The sequence below is a fragment of the Sorghum bicolor genome, chromosome 1 (assembly GCF_000003195.3).
Source record: "Sorghum bicolor cultivar BTx623 chromosome 1, Sorghum_bicolor_NCBIv3, whole genome shotgun sequence".
Classification (NCBI taxonomy): domain Eukaryota; kingdom Viridiplantae; phylum Streptophyta; class Magnoliopsida; order Poales; family Poaceae; genus Sorghum; species Sorghum bicolor.
In genome coordinates, this window is record NC_012870.2 from 65,137,834 (window position 1) to 65,154,012 (window position 16,179).

Consider the following 16,179-nt stretch of genomic DNA (forward strand, 5'->3'; position numbering starts at 1 on the left):
TTAGGGTTTTGGTTTTGGTGATCAAGACACCATAGAGGGTGTGATCACATTTAGGATAGATAGCCGTACTATAAAGAGGGGAATTCTTTGGCTAAGCGGTTATCAAGTGCCACTAGGTGTCATCGTTCATGTGCATGCATTTAGGTCTCTATGGTGTCTTGATCACCAAAACCAAAACCCTAAGCAATACCTTTGCCTTCATCTCCATAGGGTTTTGTTTTTCTCTTTCTTCTTTTCCAAGTTGAGCACTTGATCACCTTTTGGTCATCACCATCATCACCATGATCATCACTTGCTCCATCACTTGGCATGTACCAACCTCATTAAGTCTACACACACTTAGCATAGAGGTTAGTACTAGGGTTTCATCAATTATCCAAAACCAAACTAGGGCTTTCAGACACCATAGAGGGTGTGATCACATTCACACGTGCACTTGTTGGTACACACGTTGTGGTGTTGGTACACTTTGAGAAGGAGGTGGAGTTTCAAGGGTAGAGAGAGGATGGGTTCCTCTCTCCCTCCCGCCGAGCTTGCGAGGCGGGATTCGGCGCTTTTCGAGAAAATGAAGTGCATATTTTCTATTGCGCCGGTGGGAAATTGGAGAAGTCGCGGGAGTGTTTCTCGCTGAGAAAACACTCACCGGACGCTGGCTTCTGGAGCACCGGACGCTGCGTCTGAGCGTCCGGTGCAGACAGTGCCTGGCCCAGCTTGGGTAAGGCACCGGACGATAGGCACCGGACGCTGGCTTGAGCGTCTGGTGGTTAGCGTCCGGTGTGCGGGCGTTTTGCGACCCTCTCTGCGCATGGGTCCGGTGAGCACCGGACGCTGAGGGTGCGTCCGGTGGCTTGCATCCGGTGACCCTGCGAGTTTGCGGAACTCTCTGCGCATGAGTTCGGTGTGCACCGGACGCGTCCGGTGCTAACTTGCTCAAGCGTCCGGTGCTCCGCAGGTTACCGTTAGACTCTGACACGCGGCTGACGTTGGAGCACCGGACGCTGGTGTTGAGCGTCCGGTGCCCCTTTAAGAGCGTCCGGTGACCCCGCAGTTTGTCCAGTGAAAGAGCCAACGGCTCTATTTGTTTGAGGGGCTATAAATACGTGTTTGACCGGCTTGGGGATGACCCTCTTGGCATTCTAGCATACTTGACATCCTTGTGAGCCTAAGCAAACACCTCCCACTCATCTCCTTCATAGATTAAACATCTTTGTGAGATTGGGAGTGATTCCAAGTGCATTTGCTTGAGTGATTGCATCTAGTGGCACTTGGGGATCGTTCTAGCTGTGGTTTTCTTGTTACTCTTGGTGGTTGCCGCCACCTAGACGGCTTGGAGCAGCGGAGGAGGATTGGCATGAGTTGGTGATTGTTCGTGGCCATCTCCCGGTGATTGTGAGAGGTTTGTGCCTACCTCGGCGGAGAGCCAAAGGCAACATTAGTGGATTGCTCGTGTCATTGAGCTACCTCACTTGTGGGTAAGTTCTTGTGGTGTACTAGTGAGGACGAGGTTCGTGCTACACCTCTTAGCCACCGAACCACCAAGTGTTGGTCGACACAACGGGGACGTAGCGTGCCGGCAAGCACGTGAACCTCGGGAAAAAAATTGTGTGTCTCCATTGTGATTGTTCATTGGATTTCTCCCGGTGATTGGACTTCAAATTATTGATTGGTTCATCCCCTCTACGCGGCAGTATAAAGTTCAAACCATCTCTTTTACATTCCCGCAAACTAGAGTAGCTTACTTACTTGTATAGAAACTTTAGGTAGCTTTCTAGTGTAAGTAGTGACATAGCTCTTGTGTGCCTAGTAATTATATCAACTAGATTTGTTGGATAGGTGGCTTGCAAACCTCCCTTTAGAGCTAGAGCAAAAAGCTTCGCTTTGTTATTTACTAACCTCTTGCTCTAGTGAGTTTGTAGAATTTTTAAATAGGCTATTCACCCTCCCTCTAGCCATATTAGGACCTTTCATAGTCTATTTTTAAAAAGGGTTCTATGTAACCTACTTGAAAATGGAAAATAGCTAGGTTTTGCAGTCATACTACTTAAAAATAGATGAGTAGTTGTGCAAAAAGAAAAGAGAAAACAAATAGAATTTTCCTTTGTCCTAGATTCAAAGGAAATCTAAAACAAAGCCTAAAGCATCGAGGATCGATTTTTTTTTGTGGCAATTGATGAATACATGTGACTATTTACTCCAACAGTTTGTCAAAATTCACTTGGCAAATGTTGTATTTTGGCAAGTTGCTAAAAGAATATGCCAAGTTAAAAAGAGACTCTCTCCAATAGTTTCTTATTTTTAACTTGCCAAAGTACGACGCTTGAGAGCCTACGTAGGTTTTTTGTTGCAGTTGTTAAGATTTTTAGAGTTGAATACCTCACATATCCCAACAAGGGGCATGTGGACAAGTCCACTATTATTTTGGAGGCCGATATAACATGTTTTCTTTAAAATGCCCGGATCTTATAATGACATCAATGTTTCATACACTTGATTTTATATGTTATAGTTTATTGTGATGGATCGACACATTTGTATTAGCTACATAGGCCTTGTTTAGATCCAAAAAGTTTTTGGATTTAACACTATAGCACTTTCGTTTTTATTTGACAAATATTGTCCAATCATGGAGTAACTAGGCTTAAAAGATTTTGCTCATGATTTACAGGTAAACTGTGCAATTAGTTTTTATTTTTATCTATATTTAATGTTTCATGCATTTGCCATAAGATTTGATGTGATGAGAATTTTGAAAAGTTTTTTGGTTTTTGGGATGAACTAAACAAGGCCATATTTATATTTCATCCAATTAAATAATAAAATACTCAAATGTAATCCGTGATTTGTTTTCACTCGAGCAATGATTTTTTTCACCGTTTATGCTTCTTTTATTCAATAGTACCATGCGGTAGTATCATGTCCATCACGCCACGGCGCCATCATGTCCTGCAGCAGGAGCCATCAACCATCATGTCCCATCACCATGTATGACAAGCAACAGCAAGACAGGACCCGAGGAGTAGGATGCGCGCGCGTATACACGCGTGGAGGCTTTGAATGGCAACTTGCTAAAAATACCAATCTCATTTGACAAACTGTTGGAGAATAAATTTTTTTGTTTTGCTAAATTTTTAAAGATGACGATCTTATTTGGCAAACTGTTAGAGATGCTCTAATATGTGTTTTGCAAGGTTTAAATTACATCTTTTTTTTAACTTTGACTGTACTATTAAGTTGGATCAAGACTAGTAGCAACTCGGTGGGAGTCAAGTTGAGAGCATTTGGATGCACATGTGTGGTGTACTCTCACCAAGTCAACGCAAGAGTGGCCTCATTCATCATGCATATTTCTCGATGGACCTACTTTCTGGGGAGGCTCTTAGAGTTGTGCTCAGTACGAAACTCGTTGAGACTGTCTCCAACAATGAGTATCCATTCACAGCACCGATTTCATTATTTGCATCACGCACAGGAGAAGAGTCGGGAAACAAAAACTTTACCTCTCCAACAGCTAACGCAAAAGCAAAGCCCAAAGCAGCGGTCGCCGCATCGTGGCGGTCGAGGCATGGGGGTGGGCTGTCCGCGTCAGCGGCTCCTCGACACGGCGCCCTCGCCGTCGCCGCCCATGGGACGGACCTCGAGTGCGACCTTAACTGCGAGCGAGCGCACGGCCTTCTCTGTGGCCACGGGTTCCCCGTCTGTGTTCGCGGCAGCGAGCTGCAACGGAATCTCCTCAGGCAACAGGGACGACGTGGGCATCACGAGTGGCTCCGGCGGCTGGATCCGGAGCTCTCTCCCTCCACCGCCCCTCCCGGCCACGACGGCGGCGGCCCCAACCGTCAACCGCAACTCACAGCTGCGACCACGGCGGATCTGCCACCTCCTTCACCCGGTGCAAGCGAGGAATCCGACATCGCTCCCCAAGACTCCTCGCTCCAGCCCTGCCCCGACGCCTGCTCCGCCTCTGTTGCATACGCCTCCAGCCGCTCACGCATTTGGGTTCGAGGAAGACGCATATTCGTCTTCCCTATCTCCGACTCCGACTATGCAAATATGGGTGTTGGATTGCCTACTTTGTTGGATGTCGTGTTTTGCCTGTGCAAGACCCAAAATAGGTTTGGGTCGCTATATGGGTAGTCTCTTGGAGACACGATGGGGAGTGAAGAAGGGCTATTCACTTACGTAGACTTGAGTCTTGGTGGCTTAGGAGAGTGAAACCGAGCCTTAGTGACTCGTATGTTCTCCTACCAAAGAAAAGATCTATTGTCTCTTGTCCACCATTTCAATCACTGATTTAGTTTGTACTTTTCTCTTTATTTGTGTACAAAAGTCTTGTAACTATGATTGTTTCTTCTCGCTAGAGTTTGCTTAGTCATAGACTTAGTTTTCGCAAGTAAGGACCTCATCATGGTGTGACCATGAGCTTCCGTCTATATGTTTATTGTGTAGTTTGTTAATCGTTGTGTGAATTTCTTGGCTTATATAAATAGTTTTATTGCTGCTATATTATAAGGACATGTTTATACTGATGGCCTAAAGACTTATTCCTAGGCATTGTTTAGTTCATTCCAAAAACAAAAAACTTTTCAATATTTCCCGTCATATCGAATCTTACGGCTCATGCATGGAGCATTAAATATAATTAAAAACAAAAACTAATTACACAGTTTACCTGTAAATCATGAGATAAATCTTTTGAGCCTAGTTAGTCCATAATTGGACAATATTTGCCACAAACAACCGGAAGTGCTACAGTGACTGAAAACTTTTCATTTCGGCAACTGAACAAGACCTTAGTAAGAACCTTTTTATTTCTAGGCTTTTACCATACATAGGGTAATTTTTTTTGCATAGACTAAGATTTGTCACATTATTATAAGACCAATTCACATTCCACATCTTGGGCCATTTGGTTAAGTGGCAAGCCAGCTACTCCGCTTGCCCTACCATCTCTCTTAATTGGGGAACAAACATTTTGTTTTGCAAGGCTCCTGGTGGCTCTGGCTCTAATAATGTAGAAGCCAGAACCGATGAAACCGGTAAAATTCGACTTCGTCAGCTCTCTATGTTTTCTAATTATTTTCTAAAAAAAAGAGAAAATTGACTTTAATGTTTCATCCTACAATATAATATCACTCCTAAAAAGAACCAATCCTCTCCTCCAGGCCGGACCTTACTTTAAACTCCATTTATTTCACAAGCCTTGTTTACTTCCGCTCAAAATCCAAAAACTTTTCAAAATTCCTTGTCACATCGAATATTTAAATACATGCATGAAGTATTAAATATTAATAAAAATAAAAACTAATTGCACAGTTTGATCGAAATTTACGAGACGAATCTTTTGAGTCTAGTTAGTCCATAATTGGACAATAAGTACGACAAACAAACGAAACTGTTACAGTGTCGCGGAAAAATTTCGAGAAGGAATTATACAAGGCCTAGAGCTCGTGGAACCGATGAACAGGACAAGGATACATAGAAGACGGAAATTTGGATTCAAAAAACACCGGATGAGATATATAGCCCTTTTTGAAAATGCAAGGGCTGTTGATGGTGGTGGAAAGTGTTGTGAGATTGAGAAGACTGATCCAAGAGGGTGTGATGCTGTTATGGTGGTGGATGCACAAAAGCTGGTCGGGTAAGGAGGATTGCCCACAAGTCCATGTCGCCAACCCCACAAAGGATCGGGTTGCGCGCTCAGTTGTGCTCGTGCTCTCTCTTGCTTGCTTCTCTGCTTACTGTCGGTACACCTAGGCCTTGTTTAGTTCAAAAAAAATTTGCAAAATTTTTCAGATTTCCCGTCATATCGAATCTTTAGACACATGCATGAAGTATTAAATATAGACAAAAATAAAAACTAATTGCACAGTTTGATCGAAATTGACGAGACAAATCTCTTGAGCCTAGTTAGTCCATGATTGGATAATATTTGTCAAATACAAACGAAAAAGCTACAGTGTCGATTTTGCAAAATATTTTGGAACTAAACAAGGCCCTAAGCAGCTAAGCTGCTTCATCTGTATAAAAAAAGAGTCTACTTCTCGTTTTTTTTAAGTACATAAGCCAAGTAGTTTCAAATTTATGAAAACAATATAAAAACACTAAAATTTATGATACTAAGTAACTAATTATTATTAAATTAAAAAATTCGGTTACCTATAATGAAAAATAAGATAATCCCTCCTTTACCATCGGGCGGCGCCTGGTGCCGTGGAGGAAGGAAGAAGGAGCCCAAGGCGGTGATGGCTATCCTATAATGCTCTGCACAGGAAACTATACCTTTGCCAATACAAAGAAAATGGTCTAAACGTTATACTGTGTAATTTGCTTTTTTTTTTATATGAAAAAAAAAAAGAGCACAGCACTAAGCACCAGTTTCCAAACTGCGGCACAGAGTTGCTGCGCGCAGAACATCAGCGGCCGAACGCCCGAAGAAACTGGTTCGTTGGCGGGCGAGCCGGCGTCCGGGAGCCACGCCACGCGGCCCACGGGATCCTCCTCCGTCCGACGTGTCCCGCGGTCACGCACCCCGCACGCGACACGCAATCTCACAAAGGGCAGGCGGCGGTGGGGCCCGCGCAGCAGTGACGGCACCGCCCGGAGACCGTGTCCATCCCACTCCCACAGGCCATGAAACACGAGCACAGGTGTCGACACTCGACAGCGGCCATTAATGCCTTGCACCCCCACTGCTCGATCGCCTGGTCCCCCGTGTTCATACATGACGAGACTCAGTCATGGAAGGTGGTGGTCTATGCTGACTTGCTGCTGAGCTTGGAAGCTACCTCGTGGCGGTCAAACTCATCGGTGCAGGATTCACTCATCCAGTTTTGGAAGGATCCTTTCAAGCACAACTGTTTACTCAAAACTCGAGAGTCCGGAGTCAAGAGAAGCAAAACCCTGCTCCCAAACATGCCACATTTCAGCTCATGTCGGCAGGTCGCTCATTGCAAGCGATTTCTGCCACAAAAGCAAGGCAAATGTGTGTGTTTCCGGTCTTCACCGCAAGGAGACCACACACCTTCATTGCGACAAAGAAACTGCGCTGCACACCACCATCTAAAGAGTCCAGACGGACCATGAAACCAAAGGCACACAACGCGGTGTCTCAGCAGGTCCCAGAACTGTATATATATATATATAGCTATGAAATGTAACATTATCTCTCTACAAGCTTGTCAACCATTGGAACGAGCCACTTATACGAGTTAATATGACCCGAGACAAGATGTTAGGGCTGCAAACACTAGTGCATCCCCTGCCTGGCGACTCAAGTTTTCGCCTTCCAGATATGTATGTCATATATGTATGGATGGTACTGCACCCAAAAGAAAGAAACACTAAACTGGTATATCCAGATTGTAAGCTGCGGCCGGTGGTTAATTAGTGAACAAAACATGGTGAACGGATGGGTGGGTGGGTGGATGGATGAAATCAGAGGCGGATGCCCAGCCGATTCCTGATGTTGTTGCTGCTGTTGTTGTTCCTTGGCTTGCCGTTGAGTGCTAGGTTTCGGTTCCCTTGCTTCGGCAGGTCTTGTGGATCCACCATCTGTATCGTTCGCTGCTTCTTTGCTGCAATTGCGCCAAATTGGAAACATCATTCATCTTTCTTCTTTCAAAACGACAATGGGATCATAATTCATCATCACATCAACCAGCCAGTCAAGAAATGGGGTGCTATTAGCAGAACTACGCATTGATCAATGGCTAAACTAAACATCCCATCCATACTGTAATAACTATGTAAGATGGCACTGCACAGAACCAAAGAGGTGGGTGCCTAAGGCTGAACAGAAACCGCTTACCATTATTGAATTCTTGGTAACCTTCTTGAAGCTTGCGCTTTGTAGCCTCCAGCTTGGCATCCTTTGCGAGCTGCAGCTTGGCCCGGACTGAATTTACATCATGCTGAGTTGGTGGCTGCTATATCAGCAGTGAAATATTTTAGCCCAATAGTAGCAAAATACACATCAAATAGATATAGTGAGTTGCTCACAACACACTAACGCTTACCTTAGGCATTGTCGGTTTCGGTCTTCTTTGAGCCACTGAGATATCTTGCTGCTGCTTTGGCTTCACTTCTGAACATTTCGGCCCCGTATGCGACATCTGAGGTCTTCCTGGACCAAAAGCTGCACTTGACGCCTTCACTTGCGCCCCTGAATTAGATTGCTGCCTTGTTTGCCAGTTGAATGCTTCATTTGGTCGTGATTGCTTCATAGCAGATTGGTCAACTTTCCAGTTCTGCTCTGGGTCATACCATTGGCCCGGAGGTGACTGCTTGTTGACTGACTCTTGGCTTGCCGGATTACACTGACCACCATCCTTGGCATCACTCCTAATGTCTGTAGTTTACAGGACAGGAGTGAGGTCAATGCAATATGTAACAACCAAGAGTCACTAGGGCATGTGGTGTGATCCAGGAAGTGCGATTACTCACTTCCATCATCATCCATTTCATCGAAGAACTTCAAAACCGATGCAGATTTTCAGTACGATAAGGCATCCAAGTTTGTCAGAACAATTGTAACATTGATAAATACAGTAATAAAAAGAAGGAGAGGTGAAGTTTATGTGTCTGGTACCTCGGATAGCTGGATTGAAGTACATGGTGCTGCAAACAAGGCTGCCTCATCCATGGGAGGGGAAGGCAGACCCCCTTCTTCCTGATCCAGGCAAGAAGCATCCACTGATTGTGGTGTATGATCTGTGAATTATTTCAGCTAGATCATATATCAATAAAGGACAAAATAGGAAGAACACAACAGCAAAGACTACATTGACTTTTGTATTCCTTACCTACAATGGGATCTTTGTTGTTCACCCACTCATTAACAGTAGCCTTCCAACCTCTAAAAATTCAGATCAAGCATAACATCAATCAAACATGTAAATACGAGAAAGCTGCATAAGACCAAACTACTGTAGTGTCTAAAATGATGGCCAAGCAATATAAAGAACTAGACATCTTTGGGCAAGGAAAAGCACAAGCAGCTTACTCAATAAGCGATCGGACGAGTTGCCGAATCTGCTTGGAGCCATGCTTTCGCAGCGGTTTCACGGCCATTCCAATCTCAGTAGCCTATATAAGTGATTCGAGAGATATGAACAAACGCACAAAGAAGAGTTCATCAAGCTGCATGGCAGTTTCACTTTCATCACGGCTCACCCTAATGGCATCCACCGTGAATTCCAGCTGCCCCAACCTCCCAAGAAGCTCGAGCAACTCGGCCTCTGACTGCAGGAGAGTTGAGCGCACAGCAAAATCGATCAGAAGCGATTAATGCCAACATCAGCAAATCAGGAACAGAATCAACAAACAGGGAAGCAATGGAGGAACCTTGTCTTGGGCATTGGAGAGAGCCGCCTTGACACGGAACGCCTCGGCGACGACGTCGTCGTCATCATCGCTCTTGTTCCGCGGCGAGGCGCCGGCGCCGGCGCCGGCGCCGCCGTTGTTGACGACCTCAGCGCGGTCGGAGCTGCAGAGGCTGGGCACGCTGCCGGCGCCCTCGGGGAGGAGGAGGAGCGGCGGCTGGCCACGGGTGGGGTGCCCCGGCGGCGCCTCCGGCGCGGGTAGGGCGATGAGCGCGGTGTAGAGGCGCTCGGCGATGGCGTCGCGGCGCGCGCGGAGGGCGTCGGGGTGGTCGGCGGCGGCTACTCGGATGGCGGCGTCTATGGCGTCGAAGATGCTGGCCCGCGCGCCGCTGAAGAAGCCCCGCCAGTAGTCCAGCGACGCCGGCGGCTGCGGCGGCGGCGCCACCATCCGAGCCAAGATCGGCCGCCGCCGATCAAACCAAGGCTCTTTCCTTTGTTGAAGAAAGATTGCGGTGAATCAAGGTTGGTTCTTTTTTTTTTAATATATATATAATCTTGGCAGTTTAATGGCAGGCGTTTTTTCTTGATCTCACGGTTCCAGGCCGAATCCAAGGGAACCCCGCGCAGAACTAGTGTCGCAACCGGCGGACGATCCGTGAATCAATCAAAGGAAAGGGAGAGGGGAAGAAGGGGCGCGGCTTCTTTTCTCGGGCAGCGCCGCGATCTGTGTGTCTCTCTTTGGTAATGGCGCCGCGGTACCTGTCTGTCTACGCCAAAGCTGGGGGGCCTGGAGGTGGTGACTGGTGAGGGAGGCGGGGAGCTGGAGGTGGAGGTGGAGGTGGAGGTGGAGGTGAGGGAGACGATGGAGAGCGATAGGGACGGGGTTGCGTTGGGTGGGCCGAGCAAAGCACGGCCGAGTGCTGCGCTGCGCTATGGTGCTGCGAGGATGGATGGCGACGGCGACGGCGATTGCGATGGCGAATGCGAATAGGAATGGATGCCGCAATCCAATCCAATCCGGATTCCGGTGGATTTCCCTTCACGATGCGGATTCGATGCGAACGAGAGAGAAAAAAAGGAAGCAAATTCTGGGGGCGGCATGCCGTCATCGACTCATTACCGCCGGCGCATGCGCTCTCCTTGTCTTGTCCTGGGACTGTTCGGTGAATGGGCCGCGCCTTGACGTTGTCGAGGTCCAGCCAATTCTCTGTTTCTGTCTACGGGCTGGAGAGCGATGCAGGAAAGGTTATAATTAAAGCCCACATAATACTTGGGCCAAATGCAGATTCTGTTGGACCTCGGTCGTTTTCGGCAACAAAATGGTGAACCCAGGCTAGTTCGACGGGGTGGGCCGGCCTATGAAGCGAAGGTGGGCTCTTTCTTGCTGTGTTCTGGACGCTTTAACTCATAGAATCCGTATCAGTTATTTTTTTTTAATTTGAACAATTTTATAAAAAAAATATCAATATCTATGATATAAAATTAGTATTTTATAAAAAATACATTCTATGATAAATTTATTTAATGATATTAATTTGGTACTATAAAATTTAGCATTTTTTTTTCTAGAAATTCAGTTAAAGTTTTAAATCGACAGATTCGACAGTTTAAGTGAATAAGCCAGCGACCAACCAAAAAATAACGTTCAGAGTTTTCAGGATTAGGCGTCAGCAAAACACCAAAGCTGCCGGTCTTCTTTAAAGAACATCTGGTAGCTGGCAAAGGAGAAACTCCATCAAACACACACACATATAGTCATGTGATTCCACAGTTCCAAGCACCCAATATATATCACAACACTGTTCCTCGCAAAAAAAAAAAGAGAGATGACAGCACTGTTGAACCCTTTTCTTTGAGCTTCCTGAACCTTCACAATGGTTTTCCTCGACCAATCAGCAAAGCAGTGCGCTCAGGCGGCCAATAAGTTGGACCACAATTACCGAACAAAAACACAATCAGTGAAAATATATTGCATCGTACTCGTACGTATACGTATCCTCCTCTCCATCACACGGCATACAATTCTCTAATGAGTGTCGGGAGACCCCTTAATTAACTAGCTTGTACTTACTTGTATCAGATCAGCAGGCCAGTTCCAGTGTCGCTTGCACTACGCTCATGCCGCCAAGAGATCTGAGAGAGGGGATGGCGGGATGCTATTCGTCTGAGACTGCAAGGCCTACTGAACTAATTATAGTTCCACGCCATTTAACTGACGATAGACGATGTTATTATTACTGTAGTAATGATGCGTCCCGTTTTACTACTGCAATTTGCCTAGTTACTATTATCGCCTCGATCTGAAAAGGTGAAACATAGGTGTGGTCTTGCACAGGGTCTGGGAACATGTTTGGAGAGGAAGCGCTGATTGTGTCCTGAAACCTGAACGTGATGTGTCTTGTTCAGAGATAGAGATTGGACCAGGCAGGGCATTCATCATTCGGTTTGGGCCACGCCATGCCGTGCGTGCTGCATCTGCAATTCTGCATGCATGCATGTATATATCCATAGTAGCGAATTCAAGAATTCCTGCGAATGCTCAGCTGTATGCCTGTATGTACCCGATAAATGCTGCTGGGTGGATGGTAGACCGATCGGACTATGGATACCGATATATACTATACCATACAAGCAACCAGCATCTGTCTGTATGCATGGTACGTATAACCACCGTTTCAATGCAGAGCGATTAGCAAGAGGAAGCGACGAGCAGCTAGTACTCTGCTAATCTCTGCAACAGATTATAATGATCCTTCCTGTGTTGTCCTGGCCTGGCTGAGAGTATAAAGTATATATATGCAAGCACAATTAAAAAGGGAAGTTTAGAAAGTGCAGCAGTAGGGCGACAATAACGGAGGAAGAGTATGTATCAGTGTATAGCAACAAATTATGCGTGATGTTAGCGGAGTGTGTACTTATCTGGAGACTTGACAGGGACGAGTTGGACGACGACGGATCATGTGTGAGCGAGCTGCATCAAGGATGGTGGATGGAACAGACAGAGCTTCCCCAAAGTAAGATTGGAACAGGGTGATGTGGTTGGCCTTGCATGGAATGGTATGCATACCTGTATACTGTACACGTTTAGGCCTTGTTTGGATGTAGTCGGATTCACATCAATCCACATGTATTGTGGTGGATTGGAGTGAAACTTAAACTAAATTACACCCCAATCCACTCCAACACATGTGGATTGAGGTGAATCCGACAACATCCAAACAAGGCCTTAGCTGAATTTGTTTCCGTGGTTCACTGTCTATCAGCTGTACGCAGCCCCTAATTAATCAGCGCAGCGCAAAGCTTTTGTGTGTGTTGGACTGTTGGTTGTGGAATGAAATTGTTGGATATATATGCATATGCATGCAATGCATGGTTGGTGCCTTCGACGACGTAAATTAATTAAGTGGGCACTCGTCAGTAGGTCGTGGTCTACAATCGCACGCAGCATGTTGGCTGCCGTTTCTGCAATGGCAATCCAGACTCCGATTAATTAATTTCTTCGTCCTCTCTCTACCCGATCATCTCCGTGCCCTTGGTTTGGGTTGGATGAGTTCCTTTCCAAGCTATGATGATGATGTCGATGGTGGCCCTTGCGGCCGACTGCATGATCGACACTCCATTCCGTCCGAAGAGAAAGACGAGCGAGGACACGGGGGGAAACCCTAAATAAATCACCGATCGATCGGTGCGCTCAGTGGTTAAGAGCGTTGATTGATTAGCAATAGTTGCCGCTGCTGCTTAATTGGGTCAATTAGGTAGTTAATTAGTCAGGGCACACGCATCATGTCATCGCCGCAGTGGCAGTGCCTTCCATCGCACGATATTGTTTGGTTAGAGGTGTTAAAGTTTAACAGGTATCATTTTTGTTTTATTTAATAAATAGTTTCTAATTATGGACTAATTAAGTTCAAAAGATTCATTTTATAAATTGTTCTTTATCTATGTTTTTATTTTTGTAATTAAATAGTTTATATTTAGTACTCCGTGAATGTGTCTAAACATGTGATGTGGCGGGAGTTAAAAAAGAAAAGAGATACCAAACATGGCCTATATCATAGTATTGCTGACTGATGATGACCGCTGCCTGCACGGCTGCTGTTTAATTAGAAAACAAAACCGTCACACTGCACGGCGCTGGTAGAGAAGCAATGATGGCGAGCGTTGTTGCATGGGTTTCTTTCTCCCTCTCCCATCTCTCCTTTATTTTGAGCTTGGACTCAATGCAAAATGCACCTTCACGTTAAGCCTAATCGATCTGTGCTGTGCGTGGCTAGCTAGAAGCTAGAATTAGCATGTTGGTTGGGGGTTACTGGGCAGGTAAAAGTAAGGCCATTATCTCTGAGTTCGGTAAGTGATCATATCGAGTTCTCGCTTTGTCGGACCGGAATTGATGTGCCCCGGCCTCCACTATCATATATACTCTCCTGGTACAGGGAGTGTAATATGTTTGGTCACTATGAGAATGCTATCTTGTTATATATAGACATATAGTAATTGATTACAGGGTCGGTTCTTAGGTTTTGAGTCAAACCTAGCTCACATCTACACTAGACGATATGAATCAAAGAACAAAACGGTTTCCCCGTCTTTTTTTTCACGAATAGGTCGTAACCTGTTTTTCATTAAGAGGATAAAAAAAATAAAAGTTATATGACATCGAGCGAGCTCTCATTGTTCCATATCCACTAGCAAGACACTAGTGTACGGGACAAATGTCGGCTGCCGACAAGCTAGAGCAAGAGTCTAGCGATTATACGGCACTATGGAATGCGACTGTGAGTACGTCTAGACAGAGCGCATAATCGCTTGGCCTATTCAACGTCCCTCACCAGACCACGAATAAGGCATCTTCCCGAAAAGAGAGCCTCCATGGATTCCCGCCTTACGTGGAGCGGTGTTGTGGCGACAACCTCAAACTCCTCAAAGGACGGCTCATCAGGCTTGTCCGTCTCGACCTCAAGCTCGAGCTTTTTCATGAGCACTTTTCTTGCCTGGGCGTCCGGCTTCGCTGCTCTGAACTTACTCTTAGTAGCTAACCGAGCGCTGCGCTTGGGGAGAAAATTGCTGTCAACAACAGCCTTGGGATATTTGGTGATGCGTAGCCTTGGTGGGGATGCAATCAGCGGTTACTGAAGCAACCATTTGAAGGCTTCGATGAAAGACTGCACAGTGCTTACTGTGCCATCCCCGAAGCCACCCGGTAGCTCATCCACTAGTGGCGGCCCACAACTATGCCTAGGTGAAGCCAACAGTCTAGGCCCTTCGTTCTCTAAGGAAGCAGCATCAACATATCTAGGAGATGTGACCAGCAATGCTAGGGTTGTAGTTGTTCAAATGACATGGATCGACACGATGAGCTTCACCATCGGGTCATCCGCAACATCCCGACCCGCTTGTCCAACATCGAAGCGCAGAGGTAGCACCGACGGGTCAATATTAGAAAGGGTCCCAGTGGACATCCCAACATGATGTGGCTCACCGTGATTGGCAGGTGACGTAGCCACGGCGACAGTGTTAGCCATGGCCACCTTCTGACAATCTGACAGCCTATGCTAATTGGTGACTCCCTTGATTGCACTTGCACTAAATTAACGTACTACGTAATAACACCACTGTTGATGGAGGAGAGGATGATGACTACAAATCGGAAGGCCTAGATATTAGCCGAACACACGTATATGCTAGCAGCAGCGGGCAGCGGCTGCCCACCTGGGAGCGCTAATCCTCGTTTAATTTAGATTAATCAATTAGTAATTTGGAATGAAAGAAGAATTAATAGAAGATGAATGGATCCGTATGCATGGTACATATTGTATAAGAGATCAGACAAGGTTAAAGAAGCTCTCGTCTTCAGTACTACTCCTGTCCTACTAGGCAGACTGTTTGTGTTCCTATTGGTTTGGCCGAAAAGCCATAATATTATTTATTGATTTATTGTTAAAAAAAAACACTATTAAAATGTTTGATTTGAAAGAACAGACATGCATAATCGAAAATGACGCCCCCAACAGTCGACACGGAACGTGCGGGTATTGATAACATAGTACTGGGCTATTAAGTACGTATCAAATTAAGTCTTTGTTTAGATCCAAAAACTTTTTGGATTTTGACACTATAACACTTTCGTTTTTATTTGACAAACATTATCTAATTATAGAGCAACTAGGCTTAAAAGATTCGTCTCGTGATTTACAGGTAAACTGTGTAATTAGTTATCTTTTTTATCAATATTTAATATTTAATGCATGTACCGCAAGATTCGATGTGATGGAAAATCTTGTAAAGTTTTGGGTTTTTGGGTGTATCTAAACAAGACCTAAATCTGCGAGCAGAAAACCCTAAAGCCAGACCGGACCGGCCGTTAATCCGTGACAGCGACAGCGGCGCGGCCTTTTCCTTCCTTTGCTTCCTTCCCCCTCAAATACCGGGCAACTACAAGGGGCTCCGCGTAAAACGTCGTAACGGACTCCCGCCCTCGCCCGGCCCTCTCCTTTCCTCCCGCCACCAGCAGCTGCGTCGCGATCGATCGTCGGGGTGTACGGGGACCGCCCGAGCCTGCTCTGCTCGGGGTCCGGGATAAGCGGCGGCACCGGCCTGCTGCTGCCTGCTGCTGCCTGGGCCCGCGGCCCCCGAGCTGGTCGCCTCGTGCTCGTGGAGATCCCCCGCTCAGGATCCTCTGCGCTGCGCCCACGACGGACCGGCGGTGTTCACGTCCTCCTGCGTACATGCTGCACCGGATCCGGACGCGAGATGGGGGCGCATGCAGGCACACAGATTGCCCAGGCCTGTTGCTTGGTCACTGTTGCCACTGGTGTGCTCGACTTTGGCGTGATGGCGTGCCAATCCCAAAGGATCTCTC

The 16,179-nt window shown here is 46.3% G+C and overlaps 1 protein-coding gene across 3 annotated transcripts; it reads right to left on the reverse strand.

Annotated features, from left to right (window-relative positions):
- Positions 7,107-10,407, reverse strand: LOC8082605 (probable mediator of RNA polymerase II transcription subunit 26b). Of its 3 annotated transcripts, XM_021464454.1 has the most exons (10): positions 9,914-10,407; positions 9,343-9,811; positions 9,172-9,240; positions 9,002-9,084; positions 8,802-8,854; positions 8,588-8,709; positions 8,443-8,470; positions 8,016-8,347; positions 7,808-7,925; positions 7,107-7,574 (listed from the first exon to the last, which is right to left on the reverse strand). In XM_021464454.1, the coding sequence occupies exons 2-10, from the start codon at positions 9,766-9,768 to the stop codon at positions 7,435-7,437; spliced, it is 1,371 nt and encodes a 456-aa protein (XP_021320129.1). In that variant the 5' UTR covers positions 9,769-9,811; positions 9,914-10,407; the 3' UTR covers positions 7,107-7,434. The 3 variants fall into 3 exon arrangements, with proteins under 3 accessions (XP_021320129.1, XP_021319803.1, XP_021320480.1); XM_021464128.1 differs by having other exon boundaries at positions 9,343-10,407; XM_021464805.1 differs by having other exon boundaries at positions 7,117-7,574; positions 7,808-7,922; positions 9,343-10,403.